This window comes from Myiozetetes cayanensis, unplaced genomic scaffold (genome assembly GCF_022539395.1).
Source record: "Myiozetetes cayanensis isolate MyiCay16 unplaced genomic scaffold, myiCay2020 scf21, whole genome shotgun sequence".
Classification (NCBI taxonomy): domain Eukaryota; kingdom Metazoa; phylum Chordata; class Aves; order Passeriformes; family Tyrannidae; genus Myiozetetes; species Myiozetetes cayanensis.
The window spans coordinates 7114899-7134346 of NW_026087423.1; the positions used below are offsets into that span (position 1 = coordinate 7114899).

The 19448-nt window shown below is 60.9% G+C and overlaps 3 protein-coding genes across 4 annotated transcripts; 2 read left to right on the forward strand and 1 right to left on the reverse strand.

Moving 5' to 3' along the window:
• Positions 1-221: 221 nt before the first annotated feature.
• TCHP (trichoplein keratin filament binding) lies at positions 222-5516 on the reverse strand. 2 transcript variants are annotated; one of them, XM_050318377.1, is made up of 12 exons: positions 5323-5516; positions 5078-5252; positions 4824-4880; positions 4216-4284; positions 3724-3894; positions 2972-3084; positions 2599-2665; positions 2160-2332; positions 1878-1959; positions 1512-1697; positions 1335-1437; positions 222-769 (listed from the first exon to the last, which is right to left on the reverse strand). In XM_050318377.1, exons 1-12 carry the CDS (start codon positions 5484-5486, stop codon positions 723-725), a joined length of 1407 nt encoding a protein of 468 aa, XP_050174334.1. In that variant the 5' UTR covers positions 5487-5516; the 3' UTR covers positions 222-722. The 2 variants fall into 2 exon arrangements, with proteins under 2 accessions (XP_050174334.1, XP_050174335.1); XM_050318378.1 differs by having other exon boundaries at positions 1324-1437; positions 5323-5513.
• A 1103-nt stretch (positions 5517-6619) lies between these two features.
• On the forward strand, positions 6620-9653 carry GLTP (glycolipid transfer protein). The gene is made up of 5 exons (XM_050318382.1): positions 6620-6805; positions 7484-7545; positions 7805-7938; positions 8566-8716; positions 8870-9653. Exons 1-5 carry the CDS (start codon positions 6703-6705, stop codon positions 9050-9052), a joined length of 633 nt encoding a protein of 210 aa, XP_050174339.1. The 5' UTR covers positions 6620-6702; the 3' UTR covers positions 9053-9653.
• Positions 9654-12780: 3127 nt separating this feature from the next.
• On the forward strand, positions 12781-19195 carry TRPV4 (transient receptor potential cation channel subfamily V member 4). Its single transcript, XM_050318365.1, has 15 exons — positions 12781-13191; positions 14176-14345; positions 14541-14693; positions 14888-15028; positions 15120-15418; positions 15874-16053; positions 16138-16296; positions 16400-16492; positions 16668-16741; positions 16826-16991; positions 17194-17260; positions 17491-17804; positions 17944-18071; positions 18279-18400; positions 18603-19195. Exons 1-15 carry the CDS (start codon positions 12815-12817, stop codon positions 18743-18745), a joined length of 2586 nt encoding a protein of 861 aa, XP_050174322.1. The 5' UTR covers positions 12781-12814; the 3' UTR covers positions 18746-19195.
• The last annotated feature ends 253 nt before the right edge of the window (positions 19196-19448 follow it).

Here is a 19448-nt window from a genome sequence, read left to right on the forward strand (position 1 = left end):
TTTGACTGCTGCTTCTGTAAAGATCTTGGAAAAGGTTTCTCTAGTTGAGAAAAGTGCTGGGGTGACTCCCATCTTTGTCACAGTCCTGTATCAGCTCCTTGTGCTGTGACAGGACTGATTTCAAGGTGCAGTTGCCAATGATAACGGCAAGAAATCAAGTGTAATAACTCAGTCTCCCCTCCTATTGTTTCAGTAGTTTGCTCATGAAAAGAAACAAATCCTTGTTCAGGTTCCATTCATTCTTTATTACAGAGTGAAAAACAACATTTAATGAAGTCTTCAGCACCTTCTGGAGAGGAATTGGATAAATTAAGAACTGTTGCCACAGCACACAGTATCTGACTGATGTGCAAAGTGCATTATGAATTAACTCCTAAAAGCCAGCTGGGCACTCAGGCACATCCTGATCCTCAGAGGTGGGAGCCTGACACAGCACATCCTGGTTTGCAGCTCCCATTCCTCGTATTCTTTCATGGCTGAGATCCACAGGGCCCTATTATTTGCTGTGTTGCCCCAGCCCAGCTCTTACAAAAACACATCAGCACACTTCTCTGAGGGTGCTCATGCCCCCACATTCTTGAAGGCAGTAGAAATTTTCCTCTTGTTCAACTGGGGCACAGCTAAATATTTTCACAAATCTACTGTAGCCTGTCCCAGAGCCACCATTATTTCAAGAGTTCCTCGAGTCTTCAAAGATCTCCTTCTGTAATCTGGAGCTGCATTTAGTGTTCTTTCCTCAGGTCCATGGTGCCTTTGGGTAACTGTAGACCTAATGGGGTCAGAACAAAGACCAGAACTGGTTTATGGGCTCTAGAATTAATCCACACACACTCTTCAACATGCAGCAGAGGTGATCTGCTGGGTAGGGGGTGGTTAGGTAGGGTTACTCAAATTCAGCTCCATTTATAGAGCCAGGCAAAGCAGGACAGACGCCAAAGACAGCGAGCAGTGGAGATGTGCTGTCCCCACTGCCTTAATGCAGCCCATAAATTATTGTCGGCATTGAATAACATTTGAGGCACTAGCAATGCATCTGCCTCAAACCTTGTTTCAAAACTAGGGGCTAAAGTATCAACATCAGCAAAAGAGGAAAGCAGTTTCTAAGAGAGAACTACAGAGCTCTGTTAGAGGACAGGACAGCCCAGTGTTCTGCCCTAGCACCGAGTGACAGCTAAGGTGGGGATCAGGCACAGCGAGAACTGTGTACCCTGATGCCATCACCCTCTGTGGTGGGCTCTTGTGTCAGGGTGGCCTGTGTGTTGGGGTGACCCCTGTGGCCAGGGGGACCCCTGTGTTGTCAGGGTGACCCCTGGGTCACCGTACCCTGCGCTCACCCTCCCGCTGCACCAGCTCCTTGTGGCGCTGCTGGGCCCATCTCTCCTCTTTTTCCTCCTCCCTCCACTGCTCCTCCTCCTCTTGCCAGCGGCGCTCTGTCCCCTAAACATGGAGAAATCAAGGCTGAGATTTGGCACCTTCACCATTCCTGTGTGTCTGTGGGAACCTCAGTCTACCTGTGCCTCCTGCTCCTGCCTGTGGGCTGTCTTCAGTTCCTCCTCCTGTTCCTTCTCCCTCCGACTCAGTTCCTTTGCCTCTTCAAGTTCTCTGATCAGCTGCTCTCGATACTTCAGGGTCTCTTCCTGGGCACGTCTGTTTAACTTGATCTTCTCTTGGATCTGGTGCTGTCTGCCTGCAAAGACCTGTGTGAAGGCAGAGGATGGAGGGATGGTGGTTAAGCAGTTCCCAGAAGACACATCACACAAGCAGAAAAATTCTGCCCTGGGTACAGAAGGCTCTGACCCTCTGGAGGGTGGAGGGTTACAACTGCAACAACGGTTTCATCGTGACAAGGGAGAAACCTCATCAAGAAGGGTCATCACCTCTTTCATCAGATGATCTCTGGCCACCTTCTCCCTTTCCCATTCTTCTTTCATCATCTCCCACACTTTTTTAGCTTCTTCCCTAAAGGAGAGAGGAGGTTAAAACCCCTGTGTACTCCACAGGCATAGAGGGGCTACCCTGTGCTTTAGAGAAGCATTTGGGTTTCTCTTCATGTTTGTTCTCTTCAGGCAGTTGGTGTGTCCACCAGCCTTTGCCTCTGAGGCCCTCTGGCCAGGAACATTCGGCACACACAGGGGACGTTCAGAGGTGGACAGACTCACGTAAAAAGAGTCTCTAGCTCTGCCTCCCTCTCCTTTTCCAGCTGGAGCTGTTCCTCGATGACACGCTTCATCCAGGCCACGTCTGCCACCGCCTGTTCCTGACGCCCCGACTGCCGGAGGTGATTCTCATTTTCTCTCTCGAGGAGGGCTGATAAGATTTGCCTGTCTGTCTCCTGGAGAAAAACCACAAGATTAACAACTGTCCAGCAGGCTTCCAGCCCGTGTGCAGGGCTCCTCTCCAGGCATAACTGGTGACAGTGGCAAGGGTGGCTCAGCAAGATGCTCCATCTGCTCCTTCCCCATGAGCTCTGTGCCCCAGCGCTGTGCACAAGCTGGAAGGGGCCTCCTGACTAATTAGCTGGAGACATCGGAGGCAGACACAAACAACACACAGAGCAAGGTTTTTCACCACACAGTAAAGTATAATTCAACCCCTTACCAGCTCCTCCTGTATCTGCTGCGCTCGTCTCTTTAACTGGGCACAACACTGATGCCTCAAAAAGCGACTGAAGGGGAAAAGAAAAAGGCAAAATAAAAACCAAACATTCAAACTGACTCTATAAGCCCACACCAGCACTCAAGGAGGTACATGTGTGACAACATGACTTAGAAACAGCAGAGGAACCTGCTGCAACAAACAAAAAGAAGAAAAGGCACCAGTGCATCTGCTCCGTGGCTGTTGTGGGTGAGTCCATCAAAATCCAAACATTTACATCCTACCACTGCTAGCTGGAATATCTCCTCATGCCTCAAGTACTGCTGTGGACTCAGGAACAGATTCTATCCAGAACAAGCTCCACTTGGTGTCATACCCAAGGTCTTTCTGCCTTCGGTGCTCTTCCATTTGTTTCCTTGCTTCTTCCAAGTTCTCCAGCTCCCACTGCTGCTTTAATAAATTCTCTTTTTCTTTTTTCAGCTTTTTTGTCTAAAAAGATAAAAACAACCACCAGGACAGAGTACATCAGAGAGCTGCAACATCCCAGAGAGCCTGTTTGACCAGAGTTTGTGCCCCATTCTGCTCCTCTGCAGGCAGGGAAAATCCCCCCTGCAGTCGTATTCCACATTCATTTAATTCGTGCCTTGTGGCTCACAGCATAGAGACACAGAGGAGCTCCAGCTGGCAAATCCTTTGACCTGGGCCTGCCACACTTAGAAGTTCCTACAAATCCTTTTCTCATCTGATGCAGCACAAAACAGCGCTTGCACTTCATAGAATCTCAGACTGGTTTGGGTTGGAAGGGACCTTAAAGATCATCCAGTTCCAACCTGCTGCCATGGGCAGGGACACCTTCCACTAAACCAGGTTGCTCCAAGCCCCATCCAACCTGGCCTTGAACACTTTCAGGGCCTTCCCTGAACACTTCAAGAGCAGCAAACAAGCTACAAAGGTTCAGCCCATATGGCAGCATTCAAGACAGAGGTCTGCACTACCAGCAGAAACTGTGTCACAGAATCTTCATCCCAGATTTCATCCAGTGCAAACCCAGAAGGAAGAGGTCAGCTTGCTGTATTTCCAAGTGAAGCAGTGAATTCCTGCCTCAAATGAGGAAAAACTTAAGATTACCTCTGCCTCCTGCAATTTCAGTTCTTCTATCTGCTGCAGCAACATCTCTGCTTGATTCTTCTCCAGCTGCTGCTTCTCTTCCTCTTGTCTCACTCTTTCCAGCTCTTCCCTTCGTGCTGTTTCGTACTTGTTTTCATAACGTTTCTTCTCTTCGAGTTCAGTCACCTCTTCCTTTCCCAGCCAAAAGAAAACACAGCATCTCAGGTTAGACTAATGCAAACAAACAGCTTCTGGCTCAGATCCACAAATCATCCTCCTGCAAGCTGGATGGTTTGGTAATAGTTCCCTCCCTGCAGAACTCTACTGCTGTGGGAATGAGCTCCATGCCCTTGGTCATTATTTGATTCAAGACTGAAAGAAAACAAACAAACAGCAATGCCTGTTCCTTCTGCCTCTGAGCTGTGTCCATATGGGAAGACGAGATGTCTGCCAGTCAGGGCAAAAGGCCTGAGTCCTCCCATTGACAGAAACGCCAGGGCTGCCCCTCCATACCTTGTTTTTATTTGTTAGCTGATCACCCCAGGCCTCTATCACGTGCTTCTTGTGCAGCTGCGACTCCGCCTGGAGACACAACAGATGTGGTGTGGCCATCAGTGCCGGAGGTTCTCCTGTCCTCTGGGATCTTCCAGACTCTCTGGAGCACCATCTGGCCCAGCCACAGCCCTGAAGTCCCAGCAAGATGTGCCTCTGCAGAGGTGAGCTCCTCTGGGTGTCCACAGTGCCCACCAGGTCCCAAGCTGAGGGTCAGTGTCACATGGGAAACACCAGTGTGACACTGACCACAGGGCTGGAGCAGCAGGTGGGTGGAATGAAAAATAAGAAAGTACCACAGCATGGCAGGAACGGCTGTAAAAAACACCTGAGATATTTACATTGTGGAATCTGAAAACCTGCGCTGAGTGAACAGATTTCTGACTTTTTAAAAATACCACCTTTGAGGGGGCTTCTTACACAGTTAAACAATTTCACTTTGCCTTTTACTTATATGAACTTGAGGCAGTTGCTGTGATATGAGTGATAACAAAATGTGAGTGACTTTCCAGTTAAAAACTAGTTTAATAAGTCTAAGGCAGCATGGACTAAATGGAAAGTAACATCACCTCCCGGAGCTCCGCATTGTTTTCCTTCCAGTGCTCCTGCAGCAGCTGCCCGGCAACCTGGGAACAGAGAGCTGGGTCAGGTCAGGACACGGGAAGGCTCAGCATCCCAACCCCCCCAGGGTTCAGAGTACCAAGTGCTGAACAGCGGGGAACTCCTGGGGACCCCTAGCAAGTCCCGCCGGCACAGCTGAAACACGGGAGCGGCCCTTCACGGGGAGGGATGCAGGACGAGCCCGGTCGGGCCGCGCCCTCACCTTGGTCCTGCGCTCCTCGCGGCTGTCCCGCGGCTCCTCGCTCCGCATCCCGTCCCGCCGCCGCTCCCGCAGCTCCGCCGCCAGCGCCTCCCCCTCCTCGCTCAGCAGCCGCCGCAGCCGCTCCCGCCGCTCCTCCAGCCGCTCCCGCCGCTCCTGCTGCCGCTCCGCCACCGCGCTGCCGCACACCGGGGTGTCAGGGGGACGCCGGGGTCCCCCGGGCACCCTGCCCGGCCCCCCGGCCGTACCTGCGCGGGAGAACGCGGGGCTCGCTCCAGCGCGCCTGGCGGGAGCAGCACACGGCGGCGCGGGCGAAGGAGCGGCTGGTGCGCTCCCACTGCTGCCGGCTCCGCTCCTCCCGCTCCCGCCGCTCCGCCCGGCGCTCCGGGCTGCGGCCCCACGGCAGCCACATCGCCGCCCGCTGCCTCGGCAACGCGCCCGGCGCTACGGGCAGCGCCGAGGGACGCGGCGAGACGGGCTCCGCGGGACGGGAGGGAGGCGGGGACGGAGGGAGGGACTCGGGATGGAGAGAGGCGGGGACGGAGCGAGGCGAGGGTGGAAGGACGGGGGAGATGAGAGGATGCTCATGCCGATCCGACCCGGCGGTTGCCGCCGCGACCAGAGCGCTCGCAGGACGCGCAGAAGCGGCCCCCGAGCCGGGCCCGGGGAGGCGCCGCTGTGCCGGGTCGGAGCGCCCGGACGCGCGGGGTTTATGGCGCTGTAAATATCCCAGGGGTTAAAGGTTTCTGTCTCTGCCCGCCTTGGCACCAGCGCGTCGCCCAGCTGGGCTGGGTGACCCAGGACAGGATGGGCACCGTGGGGTGGACTCCGGGCATCCCAGGAGGGGATCTGGGCACGCTGGGACAGGATGGGCACCGTGGGGTGGACTCCGGGCGTCCCGAGAGGGGCTCAATGCACCACGGGATGAGCTCTGGGCATCCCGGGGTGGGTTCCAGGCACCACGGGGTGGGGGTTGTGTGGCATCGGGGACAGCGGTGGCAGCAGCTCCCCGCACCCGCCTTGTACCCGCACCCTCCCTTCGAACTACCGATCGCTATCGCCCCACGACCTGTTTTTCCAGAATAACCGGTAATTACACCGCGTTTGGGGCTCTGTCGCCAGCAAACATCCCTCCCCGCGCTGCGGACGGGCTGCTCCTCCCTGCGCTCCCACGCGTTCCCCCCGCCTCACCTCTCCGTGTCCCCCCCGCTCGGTGTCATTTTCCCACCCAACCCCTTCCACTGAGGTATTTAACCGCCCCCCGCGCGCGCCGAGGTTTGTTTTCCATCTGCTCCCCATGAAACATTCATCTCCCGTAAATAATTCAGGGCGGCCCGCCCGGCACACGGAGCGCGGGCAGGGCAGAGCGGGGTTGTGAGTTCCGCCTCTCCCCTCAGCTGAGGGGGCTCTGGGGGCGTGGCCTCCTCATCGGGCAGCAAGTCCCGCCCCCCTCCGCTCCGGCCAATGGCCGCGCACCGCCCGTATGGGCGGTGCGCGGCCATTGGCCGGAGCGGAGGGGGGCGGAGCGTGGTGTGGGCGCGCTGCCGAGTCGGCCCCCGCTGCCCTCAGAGCCCCCTCAGCCGGGGAGCGGTGAGGGGGAGGCTGGGCGAGGGGATATATCGCCGGTCATGGCGCTGCTGCTGGAACATGAGTTCAAGCCGCTGCCGGCTGACAAGCAGATCGAGACCTTGCCCTTCCTGGAGGCCGTGGCGCACCTGCCGCCGTTCTTCGGTGAGACGGGGTTGGGAGGTACGGGCTGGGATAGGCCTGCTGCGAGCTCGGCTGCTCCGCGGTGCCCCCCCCCTCCACAATCTTGGGTGGTGACCCCCTCTACCTGGTTCACAGCCCCATCGAGGGGCTCACCCCGGGCTTGGCTGCTCTGCCTGGGACGGGGTTGCATCACGGTCCCGTCAAACCCGCCGAGCAGCGCCGCTGGGGAGCGTCCTGGAACACCCCATCCAGAGGCGCCGCCCGGGGCAGGGGCTCTCCCGTGCCAGCCATGGATCCCACCCGTGTCGGGACATGGGATGGGTGTCGGCGTGGCCGCCCTCGTGTCCCGGCGTGCCCGCTGCCCTCCACAATGTCAGCTATTGTGTGGCAGCCCCGGAAGGGCAGGACGTGGGGCTGCCGGGCTGGGGACGGGCCGTGTCCAGAGCCTGTCAGGCTGTTCCAGGACGTTCTGACAGGGCTGTGTCCTGGAGCCGAGGGGGGGTTGGAGGTCGCTGCTGAGGCCGCAGTGGGTGGCAGGGCTGTCCGAAGGGCCAGCAACCCAACGATCCCGTCCCAGCCCCGCTGGCTTTGTGTCTCAGCGCCCAGGCTGTTTATAAGATCAAACCTGTTGGTTAAGGGGACTTCGTGTGTCTCCTTCTGTCACCAACGTCTAAGCATCTTCCCTCCACCTTTCCATAGATTGCCTGGGGACTCCCATCGTCTACTCGCCAGTCAAAGCAGACCTGACTGGAAATATCAAGGTAGGAAGGGGCTCAGGAGGGCTCTGGAGGGGGGTAACCCCTGGGCAGGGATGCTGTGGGATTGGAGAGACAGGACCTGGAGGTGTTTCAAAGGGTTCTTCTTCCCACGGGGACTTGCGGGCTCAGTGGCGGCTCATTCAGTGTCATGTTTATTCCCGGGGCTCCTGCCCAGACCCCCATGAGCAGCCGCCGGGTTTCTCCACTCTGGTGCCACCCTGCTCGGCAGCTCCTGGGAGCCAACCCCTTTCTCTGCCCTCAGAAAATCCGGGCCGTTTATGACTCCAACCCTGCCAAGTTCAAAACGCTGCAGAACATCCTGGAGGTGGAGAAGGAGCTGCACGGCTCAGCCTGGCCCAAGACGGGTGCGACGCTTGCGCTGATGTGGTTGAAAAGGTGACTCACGGCATTGGGAGCTGCTCCGGGCCCTGTCCCAGCACGTGGGGAGACGGTGAATGCCGACTGGAGGTTGCGTAGGCCGAGCTGCTCCCTTGAGCTGGGGGGTCTGGCTGTTTTGGGGAGCACAGCTGTTGGGAACTGCCTTCTCCGAGCTCCCCTGGGAACACATGTGAAAACTCAGCCTCAGAGTATGAGCTCTCGGATTGTCCGGACAGGTCAGGACCCTGTGGTGCCAGGGGACCCCAATGGGGCTGAACCTGGCCCTGCCCAGCTCAGCCCTTGGGCCCAGCCTCACCTCAGGGCTCCATCCTGCCCTTCTCCCCATGTCTCCCACAGGGGATCCATCCTGCTCCAATCCCCATGTGCTACCCCACAGGGCTCCATCCTACACAGATCCCTGTGTGCTTCCTCAGGGGCCATCCTGTCCCTTTCCTTCCTGGGGAGCTCAATCCTGCCCTTCTCTCTCTCTTCCCTGGCTGCACCCACAGGGACGGGCACCAGCCCTGCAAGGGCTGCAATGCGCTGCTGAGACTGTGGGATTTTTGGGATGCTTGGACACACAGGGCTGGAAGCTGGGAAGCAGCACTCCCTTTCCCCACTCCAACATCTCTGCTCTTCCCCCAGGGGCCTGAAATTCATGCTGGTGTTGCTGCAGAGCATCTCTGACGGCGAGCGGGATGAGGAGCATCCCAACCTCATCCGAGTGAACGCCATGAAGGCTTATGAGATCGCACTGAAGAAATACCATGGCTGGATGCTGCAGAAGCTCTTCACGGTGAGCGCTCCCCCTGCTCCAAGTATCCAAATGCCATCCCTGAGGTTGTTCCCACGTGCTGATGAGCGTCCAGAGACCCCACGGCACAACCCAACCCATGGTCTCTGTGTCATGGGTGTGTGGAAGTCTTAATGCCTTCTCCCTGTGTTATAGGGCTCAGTCTATGCTCTTCCCTACAAATCTGATCTGCTGAAGGCCTTGGAGAAAGGTAGAGAAGTGAAGGAGGAGGAAAGCATAGAAAAAATCCATCAATTTCTCACGAGGGTCACCCCGATCCTGGATGCCATTTATGAGATGTACACGAAGATGAATGCTGAGCTGAGCTACAAAGCCTAAAGCTGGCAGAGGACTGGCATGGATTAAATCAGGTGTGATGGCTGTTACCTGTGCTTCATCACTGAGGCAGCCAGGGTGGCTCCCGGCTCTCCGATGACTTCGATTCCTGTCTGGATCTGCAGTGGATAACCTGTTTTCTAACCAAAAAATAATAATCATTAATTTTCTATTAAGAACACGGCAATAAAACAATTGTGGGTGTCACTGTAGGATTTCCCAAGAGGAAAACCAAGTGTTTCCAGTCCCAGCTCCCGGATTCCTGTCTCCAGTGGGGCAGGGAATGAAGTGTGGTGATGGCAGCATCCTGCTGATGCGACCTGGGACCTGCCTGGCACTGGGACTGCGCCCGGATCCCGTGGCACACCGGTGCCGATTGGCACTGGATCATCCAGAATGATGCCCAGAGCAGAGGAACCGATGACTTTCCGGGTGACCCCAATTCCTCTGGTGCTGGCAGAGGGACTGGAGCGAGTCCCTCCGCCGGGATGAGGCAGCCGGCTCTGTCCCGGCGGTGTTTGCGGTGCCTTACGAGCCCCCTCGCCTTCGGCGCTGCCGATCCCCTGCATGGGGCAGGAGCAGCTCTCAATAAAAACTGACGGTACCACGGCCTGGGAGGCTCATTTGGGGCTGTCCCCGGGGAAGTTGTTTTGGGAGAGTGCTTTGAGGCTGTTCCTGGGGGAAGCTGTTTTGCACAGGGTGTTTTGGGGCTGTTCTAGAGGGAGCTGTTTTGGTGCAAGGGTTTTTGGGGGGACTGTGCCTAGGAAGGGCTGTTTGTGGGAGAGTTTGGGGTGCTGTTTTGGGGAGGGTGTTTTGGGGCTGTTTCAGGGGATTGTTCCTGAAGGGGCTGTTTTAGGGAAAGGTGTTTGAGGAGGGTGTTGAGGTGGGCTGTTCCTGCGGGGTCTGTTTTGGAAGGATGTTTTGGGGCTGTTCTGGGCAAGCTGTGTCAGCGAGAGTATTTTGGGGAGGGTGTCTCGGGGCTGTTCTTGAGGGAGCTGTTTTGGGGAGGATGTTTTGGAGCTGTTCCTTGTGGGGGGGGGGTTGTTTCAGGGAGTTTGTTCCAGGGGAGTTTATTTCAGGGATGGTATTTTGGAGGGCTGTTCCTGGGGGCTGGTTTGTAGCGGGTGTTCCCGGGGGGCCGTTCCGGGCTCCCCCCGGGGCCGAGCCGGTGCCGGGGGCCGCAGGGGCGGGCGGGGGCCGATCCCGCGGGCGGGTCCCGGTGCCGCCCCCGCCGCTGGAGCCGGGGCCGGGCCGGGGAGGGGCAGCTCTCCGGGACCGGCCCCGCGGAGACTCGGCGGCGCCAGAGCCGACGGGACCCTCCGCGGGACCCTTCGCGGTACGGACCGGGGGGAGCGGGCAGAGGGGGGGCACGGCCGAGGGTGGGACGGGCCGGGACACGGGGACCGGAGCAGGATGAAGCCCCCCGGGCCGGGGGACACAGGGCAGGATGCAGCCTCTGGAGCAGCACACGGAGACCGGGACAGGATGGAGCCGCCAGGTGAGGCCGGGGCCGTGGGCTGAGCTGGGCAGGGCCTCCTGGCCCCGCGGGGTCCTGACGTGTCCGGACAGTTTGGGGGCTCACGCTCTGAGGGTGGGGTGCCGGGTGCGTTCCCAGGGGGAGCTTTGAGGAGGGGGTTCCCACCGGCTCCGAACCCCCAGTGCTGCCCACACCAAGGTCCCGGTTCTCGCCCAGGTAAGCACGGCCTCAGTGGTGTGTGTATGGCTTTATGAAGTGTCTGCATCACTCCGGATAAGCATTGCCAGCATGACCCTCCTGTGGTTTCAGTGATTCACTCCCACCAGAGACCTTCCGGTTTCAGTTTGAGGGACACTTTTATGTCATGGGACACCATCCCTGCCGCCCGCCCAGGGCATGTCCCTGCTGCACATCCCGGTGTCGGCGACAGTGTCCGTGCCCCCGTGGTGGGCTGGAGTGGGGACTCACTGGGGATACTGGTCCGGCTGGGAGGTACCTTGGTGGGAAGCTGGGGAGAGGTGGGAGCACAGGTGGGGTTTGTGTTGGATGCAAGAGCTGCACACTGACTCAGTTATTCCATGAGGTGAGGAAGTCTGAGAACTCCAAACCCAAATAACTAACGGGCCAAATCAAACCCCTCTGACAGCACCTTTCCTGGCAGCGGCCGTGCCCGGGGAAGTGCCTGGGCTGGCGGTGCCTGCCCCGAGCCGTTCTTTTCCCACACAACCTTCCAGCCCTGGCCGGTGACAGCAGGTGTGTGACAGTCCGGCCGTGTGCGGGTTTTCCCTAAAGCTGCACTTTCCCGGATCCCAGCGCAGCTCGGAGGGGTCGGGTGCTCCGTCCCCATTCTCAGACCGCAGGATCAGTTGCTTGGCAATTCCCTCTTCTCCGTGTTCCAAGGTCAAACCGGCCATGCACGGGCCGCCCGTTTGCGTGGGGTCGGAATGTGGGACCTGCGGGCCTTGGCAGGTGCTTGTGGAATTTCTTGCAGAGTTGGGGATGGCAGGAAAGCTAGCAAAGAGGAGAAACCGTGTGACCGTGGCTTACCCCGGGACAACCCCCCCGAGGGCTGTACCGTCTCAGCTTGGTGTCCCCCAGGGCTGCACTGTCCCTGTCGAGTGTCTCCCAGGGCGGTGAGGAGAAGGGACCGCTGCCTGAGCTCCTTCCCAGTCGCTGCGGGGTTTTGGGGCCGTTTGTCACCCCTATCCCCCGTTCCCACGGGAGCACCGCGGGGCTGCCGGCGCGGCTGTGCGACCCGATGCCGAATTCGAGACCGTTCCCAGCTGCGCTGCCCTCCCGGCAGGGCCCAGCCTGCCCCTGTGGCTTGTTGCACAGAGCTGTAGCCCAGCACTAAATGACACGTTTCCCGCTGCTTTTTCTGTCCCGGGACCCGCGGGGAGGGCTGAGCTCGCCGGGGGCAGGAGCGAGCCGAGCCCTAACGCTGCCGGGGTTTGCCGGTGGGTTTTGGTGAAAAGCGGGGCTGGGGGAGCGCTGGGGTCGGTCACCTGTCCGTGCGGGCAGGGATGTGCGGGCAGGACACGGTGGCACAGCGCAGAGCTTTGCTGGCCGCGCTGGTGGTGCAGCTCTCCTTCAGCCCCACGTCCCTCTGGGCAAACTAAACCCGTAATTTCTTCTCCCAACCGCTGCTCCGGCCCTCCCGCGGGCTGCAGCCCCCCCGTGCCGCGTCTGTCCCCTCCCAGTGCCCAGAGCCGCGTCCCACAGAGCCCCCCAGTGCGGCGGGAGCTGTGGAGCATCGCGAGCAGCCCTGGCCCCTTTCCCAGCCCTGCTGCGGTGGCAGCTCCCGCTGCCTCTGGGCGCTTCCCTGGATACTTCCCTTGACGTGGGAAGTATCCCAAGGAATGTTTTCTTTCCTTGGGCGGCAGATCGAAGTGCACAGGGTCTGCTCTGTGCCCTGTCCTGGGCTGCACCCTGGCTGACCGCAACGGGGCCGGGCTCGCCCTCGCCCAACGCGGCAGCGCCGCAGCCGGAGGGGACCCTGCAGACGTGAGGGGTCCCCGCAACCGCGTAGGTGAGTGCCGAGCAGAGCAAGGGACAGACAGGACCAGCCGGGACGCTGAGTTACAGGGAGTCCCGCCGGCCCCAGCCGCTGCCAGGGTGGGTGTGGGACCTGCCCCGCCGCTGGGCTCGGTGTCCCGGGGAGAGAATGGGGAGGGTCTTTAGGGGCTGACACTGGGGTTTTCGTTGGCAGGTCTCCTGCTCTCTTGAAGGAACCGGGGGTCACAGCCACCCAGGCAGGTCACTCGTGCCCGTCCCGCGGTTCGGGGACCATGGCAGACCCCGAGGACCCCCCGCGAGTTGTTGTGGGCGATGGCGGGGAGGGCGCGGGGGAGGACGGCTCCCTCCAGAACGACTCCTTCCCGCTCTCCTCGCTGGCCAATCTGTTCGAGAGCGAGGACACCCCGACGCCCGCAGAGGCAGCGCGGGGACCCCCCGGCGCGGTGGATGGAAAGCAAAACCTCCGCATGAAATTCCACGGGGCCTTTCGGAAAGGCGCCCCGAAGCCCATGGAGCTACTGGAGGCCACCATCTACGAGTCCCCCGTGGTCCCCGCGCCCAAGAAAGCCCCCATGGACTCCCTCTTCGACTACGGTACCTACCGCCACCATCCTAGCGAGAACAAGCGCTGGCGCAGGAGGGTCGCGGAGTGAGTACGGGACCCCCGGTGCGGCGGGGGGTTCTGGGGTCCGGGCCCCCGGGTGGGTATGGAGATGCTCAGCAACTGGGGGCGGGGACAGCCCTTCGAGTGTCACTTTGGGATGCCTTGGGCAGGGGTGCCACGAACAGGGAGCAGCTCCCAGTGAGTCCCAGGGGCAGCGCTGGGCTGTGCCATGCCGTGCCATGCCGTGATGAGGGTCTGCAGCCTTACCACTGGGGCCGGGAGCGGTGGAGCGCGCCCCCTTCCCCCTTACCGGCGCCATGAAAGAGGCTCTGTGCGCCCGGCCGCTCCCCTGGCCGGTGCGGCCGTCTGGCTCCGGCATGAAAGGGCTTTTCAGGAGGGCCTCCGCCCTGCCCGCGCCAGGAAACCGGAGCCGGGGGGGGCAGCCCGCGGCCGGACGCACAATGCTCCTCTGTGCCGGGCACCTGGGGCGGCCACCGTGGCCCCCCGCCAGTGTCCCCACCCAGGGGTGCAGCAGGCAGGGACAGCAGGATGTCCTCCCGTGGAGGTGGGTGGAGGGGGGCCGGGATGCCTCGTGAGCCCTCAGCCTGGGGATCCCTCTCTGGGGCAGCCGCCGTCCCTCCTGACCCAATTCCCGGTGCCCGGAGCTGACCGGTTGTCCCCAGTCCATCCCGCTGCTGCCAACTGCTCCGACCGGTTTAGCTTCGCCCGTGGTGCTGGAGTGTGACCAAACCCGCGGCCCGTCCCTGCTGGGGGGCACAGCTGGGGACCCAAAGTGCTGTAGCACCGGTGGGAGCCGGCAAGGCGCCCACCACCTCCCGTGGGCGATGCCGGGAGCACGGGGCTGCTGTGGGTGCGGAGGCTGCCCCGGCCCCGGGGGTGACCCCAGCCAGGGGGTGTCCCCGGTGTGTCCCCAGGTGCCTGTGCCCAGCTGCTCAGGCTCCAGCTCACTGCAGTGGTGGGAAGCCGAGGCAGCGGTTCCAGTTCCTAACGCTGGGGTTTCTCCCACAGGAAGCAGGCACCGGCAAAGGGGCCGGCTCCCAACCCGCCCCCTGTCCTCAAGGTCTTCAACAGACCCATTCTCTTCGACATCGTTTCCCGGGGGTCCCCGGCCGGCCTGGACGGGCTCCTCTCCTTCCTCCTCACCCACAAGAAGCGCCTCACAGACGAGGAGTTCCGAGGTGAGCTGTGCCATGCCCCTGCTGATCCCTGTATTCCTGGGGGGATGGCGACGCGCAGCCCGGACACGGGAAGCTGTGACGTGCAGGGCGTGGGAGAAGCCAGGGATTTGTCCAGGGAGTGCAGGGTGTGGAATTAGGCACCCCCGTGGCCACGGGGGCTGGTCCCGAATCCTCCTCAGCACCCTCCCATTGCAGAGCCCTCCACGGGGAAGACCTGCCTGCCCAAGGCGCTGCTCAACCTGAGCGGGGGCAAGAACGACACCATCCCCGTCCTCCTTGACATCGCTGAGAAGACGGGCAACATGAGGGAGTTCATCAACTCGCCCTTCAGGGACGTCTATTACCGAGGTGGGGGAATGTGGGACCACTGCTGGCCCTGCCTGGGCATGGGGGACACTGCAGTGTTTCAGGGAGCAGCACAGCAGAGACTTTGGGGAAGATGGAGGATGCTGGGGAGGTTGGGGACTGGGGCAGTGGGGACCTTGGGGGGCTCCAGGGGGATTTGGGACTGGAGCAGCAGCTGACAGGCACTGGCGTCACAGGTCAGACCGCCCTGCACATCGCCATCGAGCGCCGCTGCAAGCACTACGTGGAGCTGCTGGTGGAGAAGGGAGCGGACGTCCATGCCCAGGCCCGGGGACGCTTCTTCCAGCCCAAGGATGAGGGCGGATACTTCTACTTCGGTGAGCAGGGAGGGAGCCCAGGGGTCACCTCCGTGCCTCAGGATGCCCCCACAGCAGGGCAGGGCTGACGGGAGCCCCGATGTCCCGGCAGGTGAGCTGCCCCTCTCGCTGGCTGCCTGCACCAACCAGCCCCACATCGTGCACTACCTGACGGAGAACGGGCACAAGCAGGCGGACCTGCGGCGCCAGGACTCCCGAGGCAACACGGTGCTGCACGCCCTGGTGGCCATCGCCGACAACACCCGCGAGAACACCAAGTTCGTCACCAAGATGTACGACCTGCTCCTCGTCAAGTGCGCCAAGCTCTTCCCCGACACCAACCTGGAGGCGCTGCTCAACAACGACGGCCTCTCCCCGCTCATGATGGCAGCCAAGACCGGCAAGATCGGGGTACGGTGACCCCCTGCGGCGGGGAGATGTCTTCCTGCCATCCCCACAGCACGGGCTGAGCCCTGTCACACTTGGGGCATGTCCCTGCTGGCAGCACAGCTTCTGCGCAGATGCTGGTGGAAACCCCTATTGCATTCCAGCCCTTCCTTAATTAACCCCAGGCCTTTGGCGCAGCCCATCCTCTCCCGTGACCTGCCCTCAACCTCTGATGGGGTGGGCAGGGACATCATTAAAAATAAAAAAGCTGCAGCATCCTGGGGAACTTCCCACTGTGGCAGTGTCCCTGCACCCCTGCAGCACCTTGGGAACCCCCCTGGGAGCACCCCAGGCCCACCATGGTGAAGGGGTGGATTGGGTGATGTGCCTGGGATGGGATGGGATGGGATGGGAGGAAAGTGGGGTGTCCCAAGCAGGTCAGGGCCAGGTCTGTTGGCGAGCAGTCCTCCCTCTGGCAGATCTTCCAGCACATCATCCGGCGGGAGATCACGGACGAGGACGCCCGGCACCTCTCGCGGAAGTTCAAGGACTGGGCGTACGGCCCCGTCTACTCCTCCCTCTACGACCTCTCCTCACTGGACACCTGTGGGGAGGAGGTGTCTGTGCTGGAGATCCTCGTCTACAACAGCAAGATTGAGGTGTGCAGGGGCTGGGGGGACCGGGAGGGGGCTGGGGGGGACTGGGCGACCAGATACCCTCTGACAGCACCCACTTCCCACCAGAACCGCCACGAGATGTTGGCCGTGGAGCCCATCAATGAGCTGCTGCGCGACAAGTGGCGCAAGTTCGGGGCCGTCTCCTTCTACATCAGCGTGGTCTCCTACCTCAGTGCCATGATCATCTTCACCCTTGTCGCCTACTACCGCCCCATGGAAGGCCCTGTGAGTCCCTTGGCACCGTGGCACAGCCCCACGGGCCAGCACTGCCTGGCAGGGGGGTCTGATGGGGATGGGGCAGCAGCTCAGCTCTGTCCTCTCCCCACAGCCCCCCTACCCTTACACCACTACCGCTGACTACCTGCGCCTGGCCGGGGAGATCATCACCCTCCTCACTGGAATCCTCTTCTTCTGCACAAACGTCAGTGTGGCGAGGCAGGGGGTCCTCCCATGGGGCCACTGAGCCCCTGGGGTCTCCATGGGTGATGGGCCTGTTGAGAGGCACCTGCTCCTGCTGTGGTGGCCCCAGACACAGGGACCCTGACACACAGGGCTCGCTCCCCCTGGCCCCTCCAACCTGCCCCTCTCTCCTGCAGATCAAAGACCTGTTCATGAAGAAGTGCCCAGGTGTGAACTCCTTCTTCATAGATGGCTCCTTCCAGCTGCTCTAGTATGTAGGGAACCCCTGGGACCACCACGAGCTGCCACACCCCAGGGCTCGTGGGTGCAGGGTCTGACCCCAACTCTCCCCCAGCTTCATCTACTCAGTGCTGGTGATTGTCACGGCGGGGCTGTACCTGGGTGGCATCGAGGCGTACCTGGCCGTCATGGTCTTTGCGCTGGTCCTGGGCTGGATGAATGCCCTGTACTTCACCCGTGGGCTCAAGCTGACAGGGACCTACAGCATCATGATCCAGAAGGTCTGATGGGGTCCGGGGTCTTCTCCTCCCTCAGCAGGGCTGCTCCTCCCATAGATGTGCTGCCCAAAGAGAGTCCTCTAGGCTTTCTGTAGGGTTCCTGTGGCTCAGTACTGCCCTGCTCCCAGCCCGATCTGCCTGGCAACACAGTTCAGTGGTGGTGCCACAGTCCAGCACACCTCACCCTGCTCTCCATCACTTGCAGATCCTCTTCAAAGACCTGTTCCGCTTCCTCCTGGTCTACTTACTCTTCATGATTGGCTACGCATCAGGTAGGGCCTGGCTGGTGAGTCCTACCTGGGGGAAGGACAAGCCCTATAAGTACAGCTGGGCAGGGGGCTGAAAGCCCCCCCCTTCATCCCACCCACCTGTGGACCCAGCCTTTGCCTCCTCCCGTGGTGGGGAGGGTCTCAGCAGGCACAGAACCACATTGGGGCCCACTGTGGACCCCGTCCTTGCTGCTGCCCCCACAGACTCATTTTCTCTTCCCCCCCTCCCCCAGCCCTGGTGTCCCTCCTCAACCCATGTCCCAGCAGCGAGTCCTGCAGTGAGAAGTCCAACTGCACCGTGCCCACCTACCCATCCTGCCGGGACAGCCAGACCTTCAGCACCTTCCTGCTTGACCTCTTCAAGCTCACCATCGGCATGGGCGACCTGGAGATGCTTGAGAGCGCCAAGTACCCCGCCGTCTTCATCATCCTCCTCGTCACCTACATCATCCTCACCTTCGTGCTCCTCCTCAACATGCTCATCGCCCTCATGGGTGAGACCGTGGGCCAAGTCTCCAAGGAGAGCAAGCACATCTGGAAGCTGCAGGTACCACCCCAGGGGCTGCTGGGCAGGGGCTCCAGGAGCTGCCTGCGCTCGAGGGGCTGCAACACCACAGTGCCCCAAGCACCACGGGCAAGGCACCTCCATACCTCCATCCTCAAGCAGTCCCTGGTGTCCCTGGCAGTGGGCCACCACCATCCTGGACATCGAGCGCTCCTTCCCGGTGTTCCTGCGGAAAGCCTTCCGCTCGGGAGAGATGGTCACCGTGGGGAAGGGCACGGATGGGACACCGGACCGCCGCTGGTGCTTCAGGTAAAGGCAGGTGCCCTCAGGGGCTGGGGAGCAGCCAAGCCTCTCCCACCGTGGCCAGCAGTGTTTTGGGGAGCCAGTGCAATGCACTCCTTTGTGGGGTCCTTGGTTCTCATCTGGAGGCAGGTGGAATTGCTGGTGGATGCTGGAGCTGCTGCTCTGGCTCCCAGGAGCTCTCTGCAGCCCCTCTGGATCTGACCTTCCCTCCAGGGTGGACGAGGTGAACTGGTCCCACTGGAACCAGAATCTGGGCATCATCAGCGAGGATCCAGGCAAGAATGAAACATACCAGTACTACGGCTTCTCCCACACCATGGGCCGGCTGCGGAGAGGTGAGTGCCGTGTCGTGGGCTGGGAGCATCCCTTGGGATCTGTGGGAAGGTGAGCATGGTGCTGTGAACTGGGAGCATCCCTTGGGATGCTGCTTGCAGCTTCTGATGGGCCCTGGAAGCAGATTTGGGGGCCAGGTGACATGAGGCTGACCAGGGAGCAGCCACAGGCTCCTGGCTCTGCCAGCTCCCACCCTCCCTGCAGATCGCTGGTCGACGGTGGTGCCGCGCGTGGTGGAGCTCAACAAGAGCTGCCAGCCGGAGGAGGTGGTGGTGCCGCTGGGGACCATGGGCACAGCGGAGCCGCGGGAGCGGCGGCACGGCCAGGCCCCGACCTCCCCACTCTAGCACAGTGGTGCTGGGAGCTCATGGACTCTGCCTGGGCCCCCGGAGCAGCTCCGGAATTGCGACTGGGCTGGATGGTGCTTGTCTGCTCCTCAGGGATTCGTGCAGCCTCTGTCCCTCCAGCAGCTGCTGTCCTGCTGGCTGTCCAGCCTGGATTGGGGGTCCTGGCCCTGCCCTGGCCGTGTTGGAGGTCTCGGCTCTCACCGATGAGCTCCAGTGCCACCGCTTCCCTTCACCACGCCGGGGCCATCGGCTGTGCCGTGCCGGGAGCCTCGGCCGCAGGCTGGGTGTGGGAAACACGACCCCCACCGCCCACCAAGGCCAATGGTTTTGCCACAGATTTTTGCACAGGATTTATACGACTATTTATTTAGTAATAAAGACTGACCCGCCAGCGCTGCCTCCTCCTGGCATTGACTGATCCGGCTGGGAGAGCCGCTCTGCCAGCAGGTCCTGGGGAGGGATGGAGGAGCCGGTTACAGCCTGTGCTGTGCCAAGCCATGGGCAGTGAGTGGCCACTCGTCACACTGAGGTCAGGTGCAGTACATGGATGTGGTGCAGGGCCTGGGTGTGCAGGCGCAGTGCTCGGGATGGGATGTGCAGGTGGAGCACTCGGGTGGGATGTGCAGGTGGAACACTCGGGTGGGATGTGCAGGTGGAACACTCGGATGGGATGTGAAGGAGCAGTGCAGGGATGGGATGTGCA